General features: G+C 41.2%; 1 protein-coding gene across 2 annotated transcripts; it reads right to left on the bottom strand.

The window, feature by feature from the left end:
- Positions 1-2,515: 2,515 nt before the first annotated feature.
- Positions 2,516-23,888, bottom strand: PLEKHA3 (pleckstrin homology domain containing A3). 2 transcript variants are annotated; one of them, XM_042445945.1, is made up of 9 exons: positions 23,779-23,888; positions 20,280-20,470; positions 16,331-16,447; positions 13,815-13,970; positions 11,600-11,736; positions 9,474-9,638; positions 7,656-7,699; positions 6,350-6,465; positions 2,516-4,492 (listed from the first exon to the last, which is right to left on the bottom strand). In XM_042445945.1, exons 2-9 carry the CDS (start codon positions 20,317-20,319, stop codon positions 4,359-4,361), a joined length of 909 nt encoding a protein of 302 aa, XP_042301879.1. In that variant the 5' UTR covers positions 20,320-20,470; positions 23,779-23,888; the 3' UTR covers positions 2,516-4,358. The 2 variants fall into 2 exon arrangements, with proteins under 2 accessions (XP_042301879.1, XP_042301881.1); XM_042445947.1 differs by lacking the exons at positions 13,815-13,970; positions 23,779-23,888 and having other exon boundaries at positions 20,280-20,557.
- Between the last annotated feature and the right edge of the window lie 10 nt (positions 23,889-23,898).

Here is a 23,898-nt window from a genome sequence, read left to right on the forward strand (position 1 = left end):
CCAAATCCCAACAGATACCAACTGCCAGTATTTCTTTACTCCCCCCCATTTTTTATTTAGCAAGAGATTATTATTATTATTATTATTATTATTATTATTATTATTATTATTATTATTATCCTTTATTTATAAAGCGCTGTAAATTAACACAGAGCTGTACATACAATCTTTTTAATTAGACGGTTCCCTGCCCTCAGGCTTACAATCTAAATAGTGCTCATTTTTCTAGCTTTAGCATCCACATACTCAGGGTGAGTGCACATTGTACTGTATTACCACACCAGAGCATACTTTGAGGGGTCAACGATTCGAATCGGCACCCTTGCACATGCTCAGTGGGGCTCTGGACGCTGTCCTCCTTCTTTGCCCCCTCCTTAGCTGTCATCCTTCATCTGGATGCAGGAGCAGTCAGAGGATGATGGGTTAGGTGGCAGAGGGGGCGAAATGGGGATGCAGGAGCAGTCAGGGAATGATGGGATAGGTCGCTGGGGTCAGGATCGGGCCATGAAACAGTTTGTAAACATTTCGAAAATAATGCCATGGTCATTGAAAGTCAACATGGATTTTTCAAACGTCAAGGCAAACTAATCTTCTCTGTTTTTTGATTGAGTTACTTTCTTGATAGATAAAGGGAATGCTTATCTTGATTTCACTAAGGGCTTTAACAAACCTGGAATGACTGGATGGCTCTTGTGGTTGCTTCCAACTCTGTTTCTATTCTATGATTCCTATTTCTGAACTGCGCAGATGTGAACAGATGGGACATGGCTACATCTCCATAGAGAAGTTCCCCCCCCCCGCAAAAAAAATCACATTTTGTAAACAGTGCAGCCCTCCTCCAAATATGGTCAATTGCATGTTGGCAAAATCCAAGAGGATCAGCAGGGACATATCCAACTACTTTGATGTAGCAGGATGCACTGCATCAAGCATTAGGGCAGTATGACACCTTACACATATTAAGCTTGGGTAGGTGAGTTGGACAAGGTTTCAGTTCTGTTCACCTAATGCTGCTATTATTACTATTGTTGTTGTTGTTATTGGTGCAGCAGCAACACTGGCTTGACAGTAGGACCCTCAGTGGTCTGCAGGGTTGCCATTGCCTTCACCAGGCAAATTTTGTGAGCACTTTGATCCAAATTGTTGACTCAGGGTGATATTTTTTGCTGATAGTTCATATGCTTTTCATTTCATTTTACTATTGTAGCGTTGTTGTTGTTCTGAACTACCCTGAGACTACAGTACTTACAATGAAGGGCAGTATTAACTAGATAAAACAATGTAGGTTGGTCAGGTATACACAACTGCCAGGACAGAAAGGTGTGATCTCACTTCCCCAACATGCCTAGTTGTGACCCACCATGATGTTCATCTGAAGTGGTCCTCTGCTAACTCCATGCACTGAATGTCTAGTCAGACATTCAAGGAGACTAACTTCCATCTGAAGTCATATGGGATCGCAATCTATCATTTGATAGCAAACAGCAGAGGTGGGGAACATTTGGCTCTCAACGGCTAGAATCCTCCTTGTGTCATGATAGTATATGTATTTGGGGGAACCCTGGAGAAAGAAACATCCTGTACCTCCATGTGCAATATCCCTCACCTCAGGTATGCCACACCAGCAGGGGACTCATGGAAACAGTTCCATCCCTCCAGCCACTGAGAAGTTTAAGGGGTGGCATAATATCCCTATTCAAATATTAGAAAGGATGTCATGTTGAGGATGGCGTGAACTTGTTTTCTGCTGCTCCAGAGATTAGGACCTGGAGCAATGGATTCAAACTACAGGAAAGATTCCAGCTCAACATTAGAAGAACTTCCTGACAGTAAGAGCTGTTCAACAGTGGAATAGCTTGTCTCAGAGTGTGATAGAGTCTCCTTCTCTGGAGGTTTTTAAACAGAGGCTGGATGGCCATGTGTTGGGAGTGCTTGGATTGTGTTTTCCTACACGACTGGAGGTTGGACTGCATGTCCCTGGTGGTCTCTTCCAACCCTTATGATTCTATGATGAGTTTTAGAGGAGTACCCAGCCACATTTTGGCTACCCTCACGCACCCAGGAAAGAAAGAGAAGCATTACACATGGGGCAGAGGCTGCTCCTTCTTTCCCTAGAGAGATGTGGAACACATCTGGACACACACACACACATACACCCCAACATCCAAACAACAGATGGGAGAACAGAACTCTGCCTACAAGTCTGCCAGCTGCTACTGAACATCTGTGGAGGAAATACAGCCTGACAACAGCACTAAGCATCCTGATGGAGATATGGGCACCACCATCATTCTTACTGGATCCTGGTCCATACGTTTTCCTCTAAAATGTCCATCAATTTCGCCCAATATGGTCAATGGAAAGGGTCTGTGGAAGTTGTACTCTAAAGTGTCTGGAGTGTTAAAGGTTTTCTATTTGTTGTACAGTGACCTTGTTTTGTAAACTAATGCTAGAAAGTCTATATATATCTATCTTGATTTAAAAGAGTTGACCAGAAACAAAGAGTTATGCATGCTTCAGTGTAAAAACTGTATTTATTTATTTATTTAACACTTACGTAACCTCTTTTCTTTTTTAAAAAAATGTTTATTTTATTTTTTTAAAAGTGCTCCATGGCCAAGACATATACCAAATTTATCCCAAAGTTTATACAAAAACGAACTAAAAATACATTTCAGAACACTAAGAAACTTTAGGTACAATCCATCAGAAACTTCTGTGCAAACCATGCTTATAATTAAGATGTGTATTTCATCTTTGCTCTTGGGGAAAAAAACCATAACAAAAAACATCCCAAAATAAAGCAGAGCTTGCAAAGTAGAAGTTTCTGATGAATGAGTCCTATGAAGAATAAGAGGCGGTAACTACGCTAAATGGTTCATTCTCTAATCACAGCTCAGTTCTCAGCTCTATTAGAGGCAAGTTCATTATTTGATACTGGAATTGAAAGAATAAAATTGTTGTATATGAAGTTACAAGACTCAAAATAATAAAAGTGACCATCCTCCTTTGGTATAAATATGTCATAAATAAATGTATGGCAGCAAATATGAATATGTTACAATGGCAGCTGAAGAGCAGATTTTACAAACCAGTGCTAAAATAACATCTTGATAAAAAGGACATACCAAGGATCGTTTGCTTTTAAGTGCAAAGGGCAGAATCCAGCCAAGGTCAGGCACTCACAGAAAGAGATAAACATATACTTTAGTTTTCCAGCAAAATCCATTAGACCTGCTTTGGTTAGATGATGCCCAACCATCTTAAATAAAATGCAACAAAAAACAGTACAGTACTAGGAGTGCATTTATTTATGTAGTCTACCCCAACAAGAATTAAGCATGTCTCCGCATCTCTGCTCCACATGCCCACTAACGAATACTATGCATTTTGTGGTGCAAAAGGAGTATATTTTTAAAATGTCAAAATATCTTTACACATGTATTGTATAATGCCTTGTGATCACATAATTTATATTCCTTCCTTTAAATAAAAATACTGCACATTTTATCCATCATTTTGGTATTGAGTGCAATTTGGAGAAATACAAGAGTTCTGAGCCCCATCCTTTTTTTAGGAAAAAAAATTACAGCACAAGAGAATTCAAGCATTTAAGGGCAAGAGTCAGCTAAAGCTAAACACTGAATTCTCACTTACTTCACTGTATAAAAAAATGCTCTCATTAAAGTCAAGGGGACGTAAAAAGTGCATGTTTTTGGTTGGAATATTCCCTTAACCTGCACTTGTCCCGTGGAAATTGACAGCACTTAATGTGCATCTAAAGTTCCACGACTGTGAACTTTTGTACACTGCTGCTTTAAAAAAGATAGAAACACTAATCACCTATAAGCTAGAACTTTAGAAATACAGTCTCAGAAACGTACCACCAAAACACAATGTGCCATGAAAAAGAAAATGGAAGCATTGCCACTGAGTTCAGTGAGACATGGGCTTGTACCAAAAGGATACTATCACTGACATAGCAACTATGTGATCATATGAGCTGTCCAGGTTAGGGCACAAGCTGTCCCTAACCCAAATGTGAAACCTTTTTCTCAAGGTTTAGAATATCTAAACTCAGTTGTCAGACTGTCCAGCTTTGTAAAAAGAAGAGCTACATTTACAAAGGTACATACCCATCTAGTAAAAATGCACAAACTGAACTTTTTTTGTTTTAGGAAAATACTCTTGCAAATAAACTATATAAAGATAAAATACACTTCAAAGGGTTTTTTTTAACATTACTCTATAAAGTGCAGAGAAATCCTTCACACAGGAACTCACTACTCCCCTACAACAACAAAACCACAGCAGCTTTTGCATAGCATTACTGAGAGAAAGTCGTTCCCTTCATTTCTTCACAAAGCAGGTGGAAGAGTCTCTTCAAGTTCTGATTCTCTTTTAGAATCACAGAATGGTAACGTTGCTGCTTCAGGAAGGGCTGAAGGTGCCAAATCTCCATTGAGAGTATCTCTGGAATAGAATGCTGGTCCTAATAAGAGATTGATCAAAATATATTTGTTTAATGTTGTTCTTGAAAAAGGCTCCATTCAGTCATCTGCACCTGACTGCATATTGCTTCTGTATGGTGTTATCCTGTCTAACACATGAAGCCCAGAACTCTGTGTATTGGCTGGTGTAGGTATATGAAAGAAGTCTCTGCATGCCTTAAGGTATCTTTTTGTTCTCCTTCATCGTTCACATAAATAACAGTATCAGATCTCTAGTTCTCATAAAACAATTTCCCAAGAAAGCCACTTTGGTTCAAGCACCTGCATTGTAATAGTATTCATCCCTCACTGGAAGAAGTCCAAAAGTTAAAAAATAGAAGGACATGCCACCCAAACAAATAAATACACATATGCTAAGGTAACCTATTTCTAGGGGATAAATCAATAGAAGGGAAGAATTTCTTTGAACTTTAAATTTTCTTTTAAACTTTCTTACGAGTTTTCTTTGGAAATGTTTATGAACACAGTCATTTTTTATTCTTAGGCTTACTTCTGGTCTGAGGAAAAAGACGGGAGCAACTATATGAGGAGCGCAACAGAAGGAAAGGGGAATTAGTAGGTACGGGAAATGTTAAACTGTATCTGAAGAAGTAGGCTCATGTCTATGAAAACTCATGCTACCAACTTCTATTGTTTCAAAAGTACTGCAAGATCCCTTCACATACTGATTTTCCAGACTAACATGGCTATGTCTTTGAATTTCCCTTCAAGCTTCTGAATCTCCCCTTTTATCTCACCTTTTTTCCACATTAGCAGCACAAATGCTTCTTACCATTTAAACCTCTCAAAAAAACATGACGTAGCCCCTATCCTATGAACAGACAACATGAAAAGATTTATGCTTGGACCTTAAAACTCTCTGCAGGCGCAGTGCCATCAGTATTAAGTGTGTTTGTTTTGTTTCACCACAATAAATACAGAATCAAGAGTTTGATTCCTCCTTCATTACTCCAATGTTTACTGCAGACAAATGTGTACCTATAACAGGCTTCCTAACTGGCAGTGCTATGAATGTCTTTATTTCATTAAACCTCTGCCACTTTTTGCATGAGCATTTGGAAAGTAATATCTGAATCCACCCTGAAGGTCTTAAATGCTTTACAAGACAAAATGCCAGTCCATTATCACCCCATTCAATTAGTAGGATGCAGGAAAATGTAACTCCAATCCTACATCTATCAGGCAGAGCATAATGCTCCTCTTGCTCAGTTACACGTCCCTTTCACCTACGGAAGGCAGCTTTCAAGTGCCCAGACATGCTACCTTAGCTTTGCACTACCTGGGCATGGAAGAGAGATGCTGGTGACCAGCAAAGATTGCTGATGTCATCCTCCTGGATTTTCAGTGACTCACTCGAAATCCAGGAGCGTGAGGCCAGTTTTCTTTTCGTATGCAACCAGAGCCAGGTGCTGCTTTGTTCCTGGCTAGTACACAGCCATGGCAGTCCAGGCGCTTAGAAGCTGTCTGAGACTAGAGGAGTGGATGGCTGGTGTCTAAGGAGGTGGGGAATATCTCCTTCTGCACTATCCAAAAAAAGATCATCTGCATACCTAGCCTCAGGTTGCACACACCCATGTCACCAACATGATTCTGGCCTTTCTCAACTCATTCCTATACTCACTGTTAATAATAATAATAATAATAATAATAATAATAATAATAATAATATAATAAAACTTTTATTTGTATCCTGCTTTTCTGTAACTAGACAATCAAAGCGGCTCACTGTTACTCTAGTGAACAATGTGGGCATGGTGCAAGTGGGTTTCTACTTCAAAAAGAAGAGAGAACACATAATAATGGTCACAGAAATAACACACACTCGTATCAGAACTTACTGTCTACATCTTCAAGGGGAGTATCTATAGATGGTCCGGCATCAGACACGGTTCTTCTCCATTTTTGTGATAATCGATGGGAAGATGAATTTGGCTCTTTCATGGAGTAACCACTCCTAAAAATTCAACAACATCACACATTTTATAAAGGCTTTAAAGACTTCTTGCTCTCTTCAGTTCATCTCATTTTATTATCACATGACATTTCTTTGATATTTAACAACATGGTCTTCAAATACACTACAGCAAAATTTCAAGAAAGAACTATAGAGTGGAGAGTGAGATTTTCATTAAGACTTTGGCTGGAGAGATTATAAATAAGCATTACCACAAACTGGAGTCACAATGAAATCCACCACCCACCCACCCAAACTCAAATACATGAAATACTGAAAATATTTTAAACTCCTCCTGTATTGCTATGTATTTTATATGTATTATGCTACTAGAGAGGCCCCTTCCCTGCCACCACTCCCTTTGTGTCGTGTCTTTTTAGATTATAAGCCGGAGGGCAGGGAACCGTTCAATTAAAAAGATTGTATGTACAGCGCTGTGTAAATTTACAGCGCTTTATAAATAAAGGTTAATAATAATAATAATAATAATAATAATAATAATAATAATAGTGTAAAATGTAGATTGAGACATCAGATCTATACAAAAGGAGTAGAGGAAGTGGGTACATATGGCAGCCCTGCCCCCAACATCACTCTGCCCAGCCATTCTATATTGAAGGAAAAGGTATCATTGCATAAGCTACATACTGTGAAAAGTCGAAGGCTTTCATGGCCGGCATCCATAGCTTTTTGTGGGTTTTTTGGGCTATGTGGCCATGTTCTGTTAGAACATGGCCACATAGCCCGAAAAGCCCACAAAAAACTACATACAGTGAATCTGGATATTCAGAATTTTCTTTTAGCTGAGATAAGAACATAATTTGAGGGAAAATGTGCAACATTTCATATACTGTAGTTTTCTGATGGATTTTCAGGCTGTGTGGATGCGTTCAACACCATACAACACACAAAGTAACTCCACCATTAACATGTAAAACCACTTCCTCACAAACCAAGCACCCCACAGGTATATATACTCCACACACTTCCATGCCACCATCCTCTGAAGATGTCAGCCACAGCTGCAGGTGAAACATCAGGAATAAAGTTTTCCAGAATGTGGCCACACAGCCTGAAAAAACTCACAGAAAACTGGTTGCCAGCCATGAAAGCCTTCAACTTCACATTTCATGTACTGTTTCTTGATTCCTAAAACTTTAAAAATGTGCAGAATCTCATTTTTTGCTTACCTCTCGGGATTACAAGTACCTGGGTGGCTAACAGAACGTTTCATCTAAAGAATAAATTGAGAACAAAACAAATTATATAGCCCCTAAACATTTACTATTTGTATTTGTGTATTTGTAGGACAAATTATTTTCTTTAACTTGAAAATGTTTGTATATGGTTTTTTGAAAAATGTAATGGAACAATATTATGAAGACAGCAATATATCAATTTATATCACAGGTTGAGTATCCCTCATTCAAAATACAGAAGTGTTTTGGATTTTTGGGGGGGATTTCAGAATACATGTGCGTATATAATGCAGTATCTTGGCAATGGGAACCAAGTGTAAACCCAAAATTCATTTATATTTCATACCTTATACACATAACCTGAAGTTAATGTTACACAATATTTTAAATAATTTTGTACATGAAACAGTTTGTGTACACTGAACCATGAGAAAGCAAAGGCATCACTATCTCAGCCATCCATAAAAAAAAGTTTTGGTTTTTGGAATATTTTGGAATTCCTGATAGGAAAAATTTAACCTGTAGTTACATTTTGCTTCTTCCTCAGAACATAACTGATGAGCAGCTACGCTAGTCTTTTATGCCGTTTTCTGGTATGCTCTGTTTACCAGTTGCAAGGAGATTCTAAGAAAGCATATGCTATGAAAAGATAACAGTATTTGGAATCATCAAAGCAGGGACAGGCAACTTGGAGCCTTTCAGAGTTTTATTACACTGCAACGCCCATCTGTTTCAGAGCCTACCCAATGGTGATAGGTGAGGATTACACATTGCCCACCCTCAGTTAGAGTCTTTGGACTGGATCCAGCATTTGAAGTTTGTGAAAATGGGCTCTTCTGCTGGATTCAAAAGTAAGACTTTTGAATCCAGCAGAAGAGCCTTGCTTGCTTGCTTGCTTGGGGGGGGGGTGAGGAGACCATTTTTGCTGGCTCCCCCTCCAAATCTCAAAAAGTACAAGGGGCAGCAGTAGGACTAGAGAAGTGAGCATGTCACTTTTCATGCCATTCCATCAAGAGAAGCATCCCAACTGCAGTTCTGCTCAGTGGAAGTTGTGCTTGCAGGAGCAAAGACTGGATGCTACCCAGTGATCCTGGACTGCAATACAAGCCAAGGGAGAAGCAGCTCTGTGAAGAATTTTATTTTGCAGAGTTAACTGTTGCTTTTCTAATGCTTCTCTGGAGCAATGCCGTTAAGGGGTTCAACTCATGCCCAGTGCACACCCTTTTCCACTGATTATTTAGCACCATACATAAGTGATCTTTGTTTGATAAATTCTAAACCAATGTGGTTTACTGGTTAGGATGTATAGGATTGAGGCAATCCAAATTCAAATCCCTTCTTTGCCACGATACTTTTTGTGGGAATTTGGTCTCCCACCTAAACCCATGTCACAAAGTTGTTGAGAGGATAAAACTGGGAGGAAGGCATAAACACCACGCTGAAATTATTTGAGGAAGGGTAGGATAAAAATACGTAATAAGTAATAAACATATTTTGTTCACAAATACGTTTGAATTTATTGGGCACTAATGGGTTTATCAAGGACCTGAAAACACTGACAGTTCCCACCAGATGTACGTGCCACTATATGTGTCCAAGCATGTACATTTAAAATGTAGTATGTGAAGGCACCCTTATTTCTTGGTAAAGACTACCGCCTTTTGTTACTCTTGGGACAAACTCAGTTCCTTGACTTGAAAAGGCATACTACAGCACCTTGGTAGAACCTGTACATTTGACTTTATCCCACCATTCCCTCCCAAACCTCCTCAAGCCCTCAGTAAAGTATGACGTTAAAGAATGTCCAACCATCTGTACAGGTGAAGGTGACACAGGAGAAACTAAGGGATCAGGATGAGGCAGCTGAAATATCTCTGGCTTAAACTTGGCATTAGCTATTTTCACACATTCTTCAAGCGTCGTGATAAATGTGTCACAAGTGGCACTGAGCAAGGAAGAAGCTTCATTCATATTCTGCAAACAAAAGGAAGAAGTGCACATCAGCAAATGCCTTAACAATCATGAGACAATTTTTGACTAGCCTGATAAAACTTTTTTAGCTGAAGCAAAAGCTGTTTAATTCCCAATTAATCATGAATCAAAGAATCAGTTTTTAATAAACTGCCAGTCTGCGCAACATGCCTCTTGACTGGCACTTTAGGATGACTTTGATGGACATGGGCTATTTTGGTACACACAGAGATTTCTAATACTACCTCAGATGTACCTCGAAATGTGCTGGTGTCTCCTTCTTTGGAGGTTTTTAAACAGAGACTGGGTAGCCATTTGTCAGGAGTGCTTTAATTGTGTATTCCTGCATGGAAAGGAGTTAAACTGGATGGCCCTTGAGGTCTCTTCCAACTCTATGAGTCTATGATTCTATATTTCTGTTGTGTTTTCCCTTTTTTGCCATTGGGAAAGAAAGACAATGAACAAGATCCTACATGGGAGATGAAGCTATGATGGCATAGTTACAATCTGTCTCCTGATCCAAGTACATAAAACACACATTAAAAGTCAGGCAGCCATACCATCTAAAGGAGTTATGCACCACTGGTAACTGGGCACTGAAGGATGACCACTCCTGCTACTGAGTCACTGTGCAACTCACACTGTAACTCATTGGCAGAGGGGAGCTGAACCGGCCCTAGCCACCACTGCTGCACAACTCCATCAATTAGTGCAGCTTTTTGGATTTTATGATAGATTTTAGGGGGCATTTGCCATCATGGTAATAATACCACAATCATAAATGTGAATACCAAAATTTATGCAGCTGTAAATCTAGCTTGTGCACTGAAAATAGTGAAAAGGATTCCAAACATTCTTTTTTTAAATATTTAAAATGTTTTAAGGATATCCATACCAAGGAGCTGAAATTCCCGTAAAAGATGTACCTCAGTCTTTTACTCTTGTAGTTTCATCAGTTTATTACCAATTGATTATTTTACTACCATAAATGCTGTTTTGCTTATTGTTGTTGTTACCTTGTATTTGCTTTTTTACTGACTTTGGCAATTGTGTTTTTATAGTCTATTTTGCTGCTGTATTTATGCAAACAGCCAGCTCAGTAGTCAGTGCTGGTTGACACCGCTAAAACAGCACTGAAGTGTTGTTTCAGAGGGGTAAAATGAGAGGTTCACCGTCTATAAGACTCCTGTCCCACTAATTAAACTTTCCTTCAGTTCCCACATTTTTAGCATTGCGGTAAACTTCAACTGACCATTTACAAATACAGTTTAGACATCCAAAGCAAAGGAGGGAAGCTACCAAGAGAATGCAAACACACCAAATATAAGAGGTCAAGGTGTGAATGCTTTCCAATGTCTCACTCTGCAATGCTAGAAATCTGTGAGCTGAATAGAAAATTCACGGGGGGGGGGGGGGGGGGGCAGATTTTTTATTTAGAAGGACTATGCCTTCATTTTGTCCCTGCCCCCATACCTACATTCCATGTCTACAGGCAAAGAGAAGGCTTTAGCAGGCTCAGGTGATCCTTGAGATTGGCAGAAGTACAGGAGATCCCAGAGACGCAGTGTTGCTGTTGTGTCAACTCACAGCAATATTGGATAAACTTATGTGTAGGGGCCTATAAATACCCTAAAGGCACCAGATCTTGTCTGGTCTTAGTTTCTAAGCAAGGTCAGCCCTGGTTGATATTTGATGGGAGACCACCAACAAATACCAGGTGCTGTAGACTATATTTCAGAGGAAGGGACTGGCAAAACTACCTCTGAACATTCCTTGCTAAGAAACTCCTTTGAAATTCATGGGGTCACCCCTAAGTCAACGGGCAACTTGAAAGCACACACGCACAAACACATCATGAAACTGAAGCACATTCTCCAAAACATGAAGGAAACATCTTGTGTACTGTTAAATAAATAAATAAATAAATAAATAAAGGCTTCTCAAAAGAAAGAAAAACCTAATACCTCCACAGTAGGTGACGAATGATTCTTATCGTGGTGAACGTATTCTTGTATTGTATGGACCTGTTGCATTAGAAGGTCACAGTAGAGACGAAGCTCAGACATTTTGGTTTTGAGAGATTCATTGGTTTCATTCATTTCTGCAAGAACATCAGAAAACAAAAAATTTCCCATTCAAGTGTAGGAGTTCCCTCAAGTTTTAAATGTTTACTTCTGAATTCCTTTAAACAAAAAGACGGAGTTCTAAACTTTCTACAAGCTGAGAAGCATTCACCTTTGTGGCTGCATCTGCACTGCAGAAATAATCCAAGTTGACACTACTTTAACTGCAATGGATCAAAGCTATGGTATTCTGAGAACTATAGTTTGTTGAGCCACCAGACCGCTCTGGCAGAGATGGCTAAATGAGTCACAAAAGTACAGCCTGTTACAGACGGCCAAAATAATGCTGCTTCAGGTCTCTTTGGAGGTATGCTATTTAAATGATGCATGGGTCCTAAGAGTCCGGAGGTCCCGACAAAGCCACACTCCATTCCTAAGCACTGGAGTGCAGTTTTGGTGCAGCTTCTGGATTCTTAGGATGCATGCATCATTTAAATAGCATACCTCCAAAGAGTCCCAAAGCAGCTTTATTTTGGCAGTCTGTAACAGGCCTACAATTCCCAAAATTCCATAGCATTGAGCCATGACAGTTAAAATGGTGTCAAACTGGATTATTTCTCCAGTGTGGATGCAGCCTCTATGCCAATCTTAACTCTGTTTTCCTGAACATCCATACATGTCACTGGGATGTTGGTGGAGTTTTTCACTCATTTGCTCTGCCATCCTGATCCCATGATTAGCCAATTCTCTTCATACATTTAAAGTGCACATTAAGAAGTTTCAGGGTCATATCACCTAGCCCTCCATTGTCCAATGTGCACACTGGCATTGGCCATACTTTTAGCACCAATGCAATGTGTCCTATAAATTTTACATCATAACTATGTATATATAACTAAATGTGAGTATATCTCCTTATTGGCTGACCATTTTCTTTCATATACAAGAGCCTCACAAGTATGAACAACAGATTTCCTCCAACATATGCCAGGTATATAGCCAGTAAACATATTAGTGGCAAGGAGTCATCTGTCTCCATCCATCAGTTGACTTGGGTCTTTAAAACTATAGAGCAGCACATGCCAGCATCTGCTACTGGGTAGGGAACCAACGGCCACTAACAGATTGCACTCCTGCATCCCAGTGAGAACATAATGCCATGGGGAAGATACACCTGATCCAATCTATCATCCAGAGAAAAAGCAGCTGCTCCAATGCTTTCTCTCTCCTTCTCTGCCATTCTTTTCTCCTTTAATTTCAAGTACATTAGATTATGACCCTATACGAAAGGAGTACAGGTTAGGTCTCCCTTATTTGAAATGAAGTGTTTTGGATTTCAGGAGTTTTTTAGATTTTGGAGTAACTGCATATTCATAATGAGATATCTTGGAGATGGGACCCAAGTCTAAAGATTACATTCATTTATCTTTCATATACAACTTAGCCAGTGTGGTGTAGTGGTTTGGGCACTGGAGTACAATTCTGGAGATCGGGGTTTGATTCCCCACTTGAGCACAAAAACCTTGGGCCAGTCACACTCTCTCACCCTCGGAGGATGGCAATGGCAAACCTCCCCTGAAGAAATTTGCAAAGAAAACCCTATGATAGGGCCATCTTAGGGTCACCATAAGCGAAAAAATTACTAGAAGGCACACAACAACAACAACAATACACTTATACATATAGCCTAAAGGTAATTTTATCCACAATATTCTTAATAATTTTGTGCACGAAAGAAAGTTTGTGTACACTGATCCAGAAGAATGCAAAGATACCACTATCTCAGTGTCCCATGTGAGTGATTTTGGAATATTTCAGTTTTGGAATTCTGGATAAGGGAGACTCAACCTGTATTATTACCTTTTGAATATATGCATAGTGCTTCGAAAATTATAGGTACTTTATGTTTAAAAAAAAACAGAGAGAATGACCAGAAAAATTCAGCCAACATAATGGCGAGGGTGGAGCGGAGTGTTCTGATGTCTGAACTATCTGTTTTCTACCAGCAATTTAAAAAAAATAGTATTACACTTGGTAGAAATGTTGACTATTTACATCACTTTAAAGCTACATTTTGTAATGGGATTGAGTTACTTGAGAAAATGTGAGTGAGTACCTTTCTCTTTTTTCGTTCTGGTGTCTGTCAAGCAGGCTTTTGAGCTCCCCAGTGCCACTAGCCACCTTTGTCGTTCAGCTGCATTAACAGCTTTCATGTAGAAATGCTGTTCTCCTGGAATTATTAACTCCATTCTTGTGCTGTCTACAGGGTGCACTTATGAGAGACAGGACAAAATAAAGTAAATGGATAGATTTTTCAAAGGTGCTCAAAAATAACAACAGTAGTTTCTCCAATTACAACTGGATTAAGTCAAGCTATTTATAACATTAGTTGCATTGCTTTAACTGACTTGCAGACTCTCATTTGCCTGGTCACTTTGGGTGAGCACAGATTGCCCCCAGGAGGTCTCTATTGCAGCGCATCTCAAGCTTTTTGATGTAGAAGGAAAGGAGGGAGGGAGGGAGGGAGCAGCGAAAAGAAGAAAGGATGAAGGGAAGAAAGAAAGAAGCAAGGAAAGAAAGAAGGGATGGAGGGAGGATGCAAAGAAAGAAAGAAAGAAAGAAAGAAAGAAGGGAGGGAGGGAGGGAGGGATGTCTGTGCCTTAGTAGGGTGACCACACTTTCCCTCCTTTTCCTGGACGTGTCCCCCATCTCGGCCTTCTTCTCCAGGAGGGACTCCACAACGTCCTCCATTTTGAGCATGGCTAATACTCTTTTATTTGATCATGTCCTCCATTTCACTGTCCTAAACCTATTGGCAGCCCAAACAACCTAGCAGACCTTAATTTCGGCCCCTACCTCCTTCCAAGTTGGGCACCCCTGATGTGAAGGAAAGGCAATTTTGCCTCCTGTATCCCAGGGGCTGACACTGTATTTGTGCCTATAGCCTATATATAATTGTTTCTTTCTTTCCTTGAAAGTCACCAGAGAGCAGCGGCCAATGACTGGGAGACTGGCAACTATCCACAGAACACTACTTTGAGTAGCACTGCATTAGTGTGTTCAGGCTGTATTAATTATCCAAACTCAACCTGGTCTTTTCTTCAGCTAAGCTCTTATATACTGTACTCTGAAAACAATCACCATCTATGTTAGGAATCCTCTTGCTGCTTTACAGAAAACCCAACAACTCAAAATAGACACCTACATAGGATTTGAATTCCGTTTCCTATCTAAATGGCTGTAGATTTAGGGATGAATGGCATGCTATCCTTTCTCTTTTCCTCACTTATTTTCTCTGACTGAGCTATTGCTGAGATGTCAACTGAACTGAAAAGACAAGTAACTGGTGCTTCTTCTGTTCCATGTACAGAAATTACTGAATGGAGACTATGTCCTATGAAGAGTGGTTAAGCAAGCTGAGCAGTTTAGTCTGGAGAAAAGAAGGTTAAGAGGTGACATGATAGCCATTTGAAAGGATGTCGGATTGAGGAAGGAGAAAGCTTGTTTTCTGCTGCTCCAGAGACTAGGATCCAGACCAATGGATTCAAGCTAGAGGAAAATAGATTTCACCTAAGCATTAGGAAGAACCTCCTGATGGTAAGAGCTGTTCAACAGTGCCTTGAGAGTGGTGGAGTTTCCTTCGTTGGAAGTTTTTAAACAGAGGCTGGATGGCCATCTGTCAGGAGTGCTCTGATTGTGTATTGCTGCATGGCAAAGAGTTGGACTGGATGGCCCTTGCAATCTTTTCTAGCTCTATGATTCTATGATCTAGGTTCATCAAAGTAACTAAAGACGCTAAAATGATGTTGCTACCAAAATTCTCCATCCTTTTTCAAACCTCCAAATCAGAATTTCTGAAACGCTATAAGAAGTGGTGAAAGGCTTTGGAGTCCTTCTATATAAGTGATAAGTGTAAGCAAAAATTCTTGTTACAAGCATTGTAAAGAGAGGGGAAGGGTTTGTTTTCTGAACATCAAAATATATTATGACTCTTTCCAATGAGGTAGATGACCCACGTAATCTACAACAATAAATTTTTTTTGCCCTGGGCCAAAAAAATACATTGGAATTTCCATGATATTTCAAGGCCCCAAGCACTTGCATTTCTGCCAAACAGACTCTGAAAATCTGTTCCTAAAGGGGAACCAATATCTTGGAGAACATAGGAGAAACCACTGGTTCTCCCATTTCCCCTTGTTTCGCTTTTTAAATCATCCATTGTTCCCATGTACAAGCAATTTGGCAAGTAAGAGTAGGGAGGCATTTATAGCTTTTTACTGGACAATGGCAAATCTACATCTGAAGTCAAAATTCACACCTTAACAAAAAGACAGCAAATCAGCTGGCTTTGGGGATTCCAAATGAAGGTTTGCATGGAAGGTGCTGAATGTGGGAGAGATGCAGTACAAGTTACAGGCCTTGTTTGTGAGCCTGTCTGTCCAGCAACATTCCAGGATTTATGGTAACAGGATCTGTAACTAATAATATCTTTCTTTCAGAGACATTAACACACATTTCATCTCATAAAGTGAACCAGTTTAACCAATGAGTCCACCTGATTCAAACCAGAATGAGGTAAGACATCATGGTAAAGCCTAAAGTAGAAGACACATTTCTCATGGTAGGTCTCACCTTTGATTTCACAAACTGCCATCTTTATGCTTCCTTTACTACCTTTACAAACATCATCCTGTGAATCGTAGTAAGACAATGTCCCACTATCTAGAACAAACCAACGAGGCTGCCAACCTAAAACAAGAATAGAGAACAGCATAAATGTTTTATTACAAACACAATATCACATAAACAACAGCATGTTTCCATGTAGATCCATGCAGCAGATCCAGGAGACAATTTAGATGCAGAAGGACCCACTGCAGGTTAGAATGAGCTCCAGCTGAATGGCTTGGGGGCAGAAAAATTTCCAGTTATAAAAACAATGTTCTTAATCTTCTTTTGAATTGTTAGTTGACTAAGTGATGGGGTAAAATTTTAATTCAATGAAAGCCATAATGCCATAGCAGTTTGGGTATTGGACTACAATTCTGGAAACCAAGGTTCAAATCCCAGTTCAGTCATGAAAACCCACTGGGTAACCTTGGGCAAGTCACACTCCCTTGGCCTCAGAAGAAGATAAAGGCAAACCCCTTCTGAACAAATTCTGCCAAGGAAGCCTTGTGATAGAGCCCTGGTGGCGCAATGGTTAAATGCCTCTACTGCAGCCACTCACTCAAAACCATAAGATTGAGAGTTCAAGACCAGCAAAAAGGCTCAAGCTCAACTCAGGCTTGCATCCTTCCAAGGAGGTCGCTAAAATTAGTACCCAGATTGTTGGGGGCAATTAGCTTACAGTTGTTAACCACTTAGACACTGTTATTTCAGTATGAAGCGGTATATAAATGAAGCTGTTTGTTTTGTTTTGATAGTGTCACCATAAATCAGAAACAATCTGGAGTCACACAACAGCAACAACAACATTTTAATTAGCAAAGCTGAGGATCCAGGACCTACTTTTTATCTATCTGCATAGATAGTTTTATTCTGGCAATCTGGGAGGAAACCTTAGGGTAATAAAAAAAATTAAATGGGAACTTGTAGCCTTCAAGAGTTCCCTGCTCTCCTCAAGTGGGATGTAACCTGCTCTCCTCAGGTGGGATAGAAAAATGAGAAAATAAAGCAGATGGGACTTTCACATATGCGATAATGTACATTCTGTGGATTTCAGTGGGTACGCTGGTAAAAAATGTGAAGCTTTTTTCTGCACAGTTTAACAGGTTTTTTGGGCATAGGCACTAAAAGTCCTGAGTCCTACAAATCGCATGGGGCTGAAATACATTCTATTCAACTGAAATGAGGAGTATTTTAAATGTGTAGACTAGCCCAAAACCAAATCCACAAGTTTTTCAAGTAAAATGACTCTTTTGGATCTATTTTGGGAACAAACTATTCCCTCTCCCTTGAGATGAGTTAAAGAGCAGCTGTCCCTGTGGAACACATGCTGCTTTGCTTTGCTCATAGTAAAAGAACACAAACTTTCCTGGGAAAGCACCCTAAGGCCATCCACACTGATACACTTTGTAGCACCATGAGATCTATCATGGGACACTTCTGACAAGTCAGTTATTTGGTCTGGATTCTTTCTCACCCTGAGAAAATAGAAAAGACATAGCTATGTTAGTCTTGCTCAGTATGCAAAGGGATCTTGTAGTGCTTTTGGGACCTACTTGGGGGATGTCTGCATGGGCAAAATAGTCCAGGAGCAGCCCCTATATTCTGGCCCCAAAGGTACCCTGAGGTTCCTCTCCCATTACCTTGGGCACTCTGTTGTGACAATAGGCAGTTGTTTGCACGCATGTCCCACTGTGCCACCACCAGTGCTGCATGTTGCCCACTCTGAGGTCAGAATGAGGTGCCCAGCATAAATCACATGGCTGGGCACCTAGTTCTGACCTCAGAGTGAGTAACCCATGCCAAGCGCTCATCATAGTAGGGTTGAAAACTGCTGCCCAGCATTGCTATTAAATGTTTGGGGTTTTCCTGGAAGATCCAGAGCAAAAGGTGATTTAAAAAAAACATTTCAAGGGTCTTATAGAGCAGGTTTAGTGCTGAACTGGCCATATGAATTGGCGATTAGGCCCTGCATCATCTGGACTGATCACTGTGGGAACAGGGAGACAGGGGAGACATGTTATTTGGGCTATGTGGACATGACCTAAGAGAAAGATATTGGTAGTGTAAGTTTTTGTAGACTTAAGCCTACTTCAGATGCATGGAATGAAGTGCTGAGGAACAGACCTTTAATAGCTATGAATGAGCAGGCTGTTTGTGCGAATGTGGGCCAAAACTGCCATCTTTGGGCTAATCTGAGGTCATGGTGTTCAGATGACGCATGCCCCTGGGTCAGGCTGAAGCTGTGCCACAGCCAGCTAAGGTGCCCCAAACCCAGCTGCAAAGGGGGCACCAAAAAAAATCTCCTTGCCGGTGGTTCACTGTAGACCATGGGTACGGATGGCCTCAAGACCGCAGCATCTAGTCACCACAATCCTGTGCCGCTCAGGGCACGCTCGCGGTTGGAATGGCAAGAGGGTCAAGACAGATCTCCAGGCCAGGTATGCACAGGAGGTGGAAAAGAAACTACTATTATTATTATTATTATTATTATGGCAACCCAATCATAGGGTTTTCTTGGCACGATTTCCTCAGAGGAGGTTTGTCATCATTGCCATCCTCTGAGGCTAAGAAAGTGGGACTTGCCCAAGGTCACCCTGCGTGTTTTTATGCTGGTCCAGGGAATCAAAGCCAGATCTCCGGAGTCCAACACTCAAACCAGGGCACCAACCTGGCTCCACAGATAGGCTCCCAGGAAAGCACTGATAACCACAGGGAAACACACACACTGTTTGTCTTGTGTCTTTTGTGTCGTTTGCTGTTGCTATGTGCCTTCAAGTCGTTTCTGACTTATGGTAACCCTATGGTGGTGAACCTATCATGGGGTTTTCTAGACAAGATTTCTTCAGAGTGTTTGCCATCACTGCCATCCTCTGAGAAAGGGTGACTTGCCCAAGGTCACCCAGTGGATTTCCATGGCCAAGTTGGGAATCAAAGCCTGATCTCCAAACACTCAAACCAGGCTTCTAGGGAAGCACTAACGACCATGGGGAAACACATGTACATATACAGATACATGCACATACACACACGTACACCTATACACATACACACACATCACATACATACATACATATACATACACAGTATCTTTACCTATACCTACATACATATACATATGTATACACACATACATATACCTAGACATCTGCACTAACTATACCTATACCTATATACATACACACATATACCTAGACATATACAGTACCTATACATATACCTACATACACATACATGCACACATATACCTACCTACCTACATATACTTATACCTATATACTTATACATACCCACGTATTCATACATACCTACATACATGTACCTAGACATATACAGAACCTACACATACATACGTATACATACACACAAATACATACATATCTACCTACATGTACTTAGACATATACAGTACCTATACCTATATACACATGCATACACACATCTACCTACCTACCTACATATACTTAGATATATACAGTACATGTACTTACATAAATACACACAAATACACACGTACCTACATACATGTACCTAGACATATACAGTACCTATACCAATACCTACATATACATACACATACCTAGACATACATGCCTATACAGTACCTATACACACATACATAAACATATGTACACACTATGTGTGTGTGTGTGTATACACATATATGTATACACTATGTGTCTACGTAGGAACTGTCTAGGTACACATATACAGTACCTATACCTGCATACTGTACACACACTGTGTGTGTGTGTGTGTTTCCCTGTGAGTGTTAGTGCTTGTGTCTTGTGTTGTGTGTGGCTTTTGCTGTCGTTGTCCTCCTGGGGGGAGGGAGGGGGCTTCCTCCCTTAGCCCTGGCCTCCCCTTGAGGCTGAGAGAGTGTGACCCGGGGGAGGGGGTGTCTCCTGCCTACCTGTGATATAATTGGTCCACTTGTAGAGCACTCCTTCCATCCTTCTTCCTTCAGAGCAGCAGCAGAGGCGGAGGCGGGCGGCGCAGCATCCTGCTCCTGAGGCAGCGGAGGCCCCCTTCCTTGGGACATGGATGGAGGAGGGCTTCAGGGGGAGAGGAGCAGCCCAGGGCTGGGGGTCATTGGCCAAGCCACTGCCGGGGAGGGAAGGACAGTACAGCGGTTACCAAACCTGCCTTGGAGGGGCCTCTCTCTCTCTCTCCTCCCTCCCTTCCTTCCCCCTCTCTCTGTCTCCTTCCTCCTCCCTGCCTTTGCTGCTGCTGCTGCTACTGCTGCTGCCATTGACCCCGGCGGCGGTGGCGGTGGCGTCTCATTCACTTCCTGGAGGGAAAAGAAGGGCCGCCTGCCTCTGGATTTTTAAAGAAGGACCTCTGCCTCTCCAAAATTAGACCAGGAAGGGAGGAAGAAAGGAAAGGGCGCCCTCCATCTCAGGAAGAGCAAACGCCTAGGCTCCCACCTCCAGGCACCATGCAGGCTCCGGGCTGTTGGTGGTGTAACCCGCCTTGATTCCTTGGGAAAAGGCGGGCTACAAATAAAAGTATTATTATTATTATTATCATCATCTGAGGAGAAACTCTCAATGGGGGCTCTCTTAGCATCTACATTTCTATAATGAACTCAGCACTCAGTAAACCATCCTCTGTGGCTGAGAGAGTGTCTTCTTCTCCATAATAATAATAATAATAATAATAATATAATTTATTTATATTCCACCTTTTCCCGAGGGAATCAAGGCAGATTACAACACAAAAGACAACTATAAAATATCATAAGAATAAAAATCCGCAGTTATAAACAATCCCCCTCTCTGAGGCTGAGAGGGTGTGATGCACCCATGGCCACTATGTAGTACAGAGATCTTGTAGCCCCTTTGAGACTAACTGAAAGAAAGAAGTTGGCAGCATGAGCTTTCCAAGACTTCAGTCTACTTCCTCAGATGCATTCAGAGACAGGTTTCTTCAGAGGGGGTTGCCATTCCCTTCCTCTGAGGCTGAGAGAGTGTGTTCTTGGATATAGTTTGTCATGTTCCTTCAAGTCATTTTTGACTCAGGGAGACCCTGAGCCAAACTTGTCCTAGGGTTTTCTTGGCCGGTTTCTTCAGAGTAGGTTTGTCCTTGCCTTTCCCTGAGGCTAAGAGAGTGTGACTCAACTAAGGTCAACCACTAAAAGTGACCAGACATCCTCCTTTCTCAGGGCATGGCTGACATTTCAGCCTTCAGTCCAGGAGAAATTCAGAAAAGTCATGTTTTCTGGAATGTCATGTTTTTTGGTGCCTTGTCCTCCTTTGCATTGAGGACATCTGGTTTCCTTGCACCCAGTGGGTTTCATGGCTGAGCAGGGATTTGAACCCTGGTCTCCAGAGTCCTAGTCCAACGCTCACATCACTAAACCACCATGGCTTATCTATCTATATATATACACACACACACTTAATGTACAATAACATCTCAAATCCACAAAACAGTGATACCTTTAATCAGCCAACCCTAATGCACAAAAACACATTATGAGGTACAAAATACATCATGTACCTCATGCATCGTGTGTTTTTGTGCATTAGTTGGTCAATTAAAGGTATCACTGTTTGGTGGATTTGAGACGTATACATCATGTATTTTGTCCATTCTGGTTGGCCGCTTAAAGGCATCATACTTTCGTGGGTTTGGGATTTTATGGTACTTTGCTATATGGCCTGAAACTTTTTGTCTATGGCTTTTTAAAGATACCTTTGCTTGAGGAAGAAGCCAGTGGAGCTTTGAAAGCTTGCACCGTGTATTTTGTGCATTTGGGTTGTCTCAATAAAGGTATCAATGTGTTTTGGATTTGGGATATATGGATAATTCTCTTCTTTTAAATGTTTTTTTGTTCTTCTAATCCCTCCAGGCACAAAGATATGAAGCAATTCCAGGAAAATATGCGCATGGTGTGGGATTATTGCAACATGGGTGTGGAGAGATAAGAGGATCCTCCTCCAGGATACAACCACCGGCACTTCACTTTCCCTGTTTCAGAGAGGGCATCTATACTGTAGAATTGATGCAGTTTGACACCACTTTCAGTACTGCATCTCCATCCTATGGACTCCTGGGTTCTCTATTTTTACAAGGTCTTTGTCTTGCCATGTTCTACGTTTAAACCTTCTGTCCGGGAGGAATTCCAAAGCATCCTCCATTTTGAGCATGACTAAGAAACATTTATATTTATATGAAGTGTTTTTAGTTTTTATTTGGCAATGCCCTACATTTTTCTTGAATGTTCTGCTTTTTGTAGTGCCTTGTCCTCCTTTGTGGCGAGGATGTTTGGTCACCCTGTAACTCTCTGCCCAAGAGTGTTGGTGTCTCTCTCAAAACTACTAATCCCAGGAGCCATGGCAATGAAAGGGGTATCAAAACTGCATTATTTCTACAGTGTGAGAGCGTAGTAGTATGGGCCTTAGACTACAACCCTGGGGACCAGGGTTCAATTCCCAGCTTGAGTGTTAAAAACCCACTTTGGAGAGTCACACTCCCCCAGCCTTAGAGGATAGCAAGAAAACCCTATGACATGGTCTCCATAATTTTGGCCTGGATTGCCATGTTTTACCTTTACACTTGCCAAAATATTCCTGATGCAAAAACATGGAGACTTCTTGAGAAATCCATTGTCCTCTGCCTACAAAGAGGCCTGTGACTTCACTGGAATGGAGACATACTAGATTGCAAAAGAGGGGTCCCTGTTGAGATGCAAATGGACTTTACATTTCCTGGACTTTGAAAATCTCCCAATTGCTGCATGACCAGAAGCAGGAGGAGCCTGCCTGCAAAGGATATCTTCCCCAGCATAACAGCTTTACTAAGGACTCAGACAACATGGAGGCATCTAACATCTCCAGTTGTTGTTGTTTTTTCTTCTCCTGTTTGGTTTGTAACATCTTGCCTGATGAAGAGGCCAGTGGAGCTTCAAATGCTTGCAACAAGTATAATGTGCAATTTCGTTGACCAATAAAGGTATCACTGTTTGGTGGACTTTTGTTTGGATTTGCTAAATGGCCAACACAGCTCCCCCTGAATGTTTTATGTAGCGAACCAGAGTTCAATTTCCAGGTGGAGCGTTAAGAACCCACTTTGGCGAGCCACACTCTCTCAGCCTCTCAGCCATGATGGCAAACCTCCCCTCTGAAGAAAGCATGGCAAGAAAACTCCATGATAGAGGTCTCCATAGGTCAGAAATGACTCAAAGGCACACAACAATGACAACAAGAGATGCCCTCACAGAGTTAGTCTCAAAGGTGCTACAATATCTCTCTACAGAGGGACAGGCTGAGTGTGTAGAGAGATCTTGTAGCACCTTTTGAGACTGAAAGAAGTTGGCAGCATGAGCTTCCCTAGGCTTCAGTCTACTTCCTCAGGTGCATTTGGTATTATTATTACTAAGGCCTGGCAAAGCCTTCCCCCTGGGAGACCTTCCTGCGCAGCCCCAGCTCCTCTTCCCTCATGTTGTTCTCCTGCTGCTGCTGCTGAAGGGGAAGGCCTGAGGAGGGCAGAGGGAGGAGGCCCAGGCCTTCTTCTTCTTCCTTCTGCTG

This window comes from Sceloporus undulatus, chromosome 1 (genome assembly GCF_019175285.1).
Source record: "Sceloporus undulatus isolate JIND9_A2432 ecotype Alabama chromosome 1, SceUnd_v1.1, whole genome shotgun sequence".
Lineage (NCBI taxonomy): Eukaryota > Metazoa > Chordata > Lepidosauria > Squamata > Phrynosomatidae > Sceloporus > Sceloporus undulatus.

Excerpts from the sequence above, each read along its gene's own strand:
- PLEKHA3 (XM_042445945.1), bottom strand. The coding sequence starts at position 20,319 with ATGGAAGGAGTGCTCTACAAGTGGACCAATTATATCACAG. Across the intron at positions 9,639-11,599 it reads ATTCGTCACCTACTGTGGAG|AATATGAATGAAGCTTCTTC; the intron begins GTATTAGGTTTT and ends TTTTGTTTGCAG. Across the intron at positions 4,493-6,349 it reads TCCCCTTGAAGATGTAGACA|GACCAGCATTCTATTCCAGA; the intron begins GTAAGTTCTGAT and ends ATCTCTTATTAG.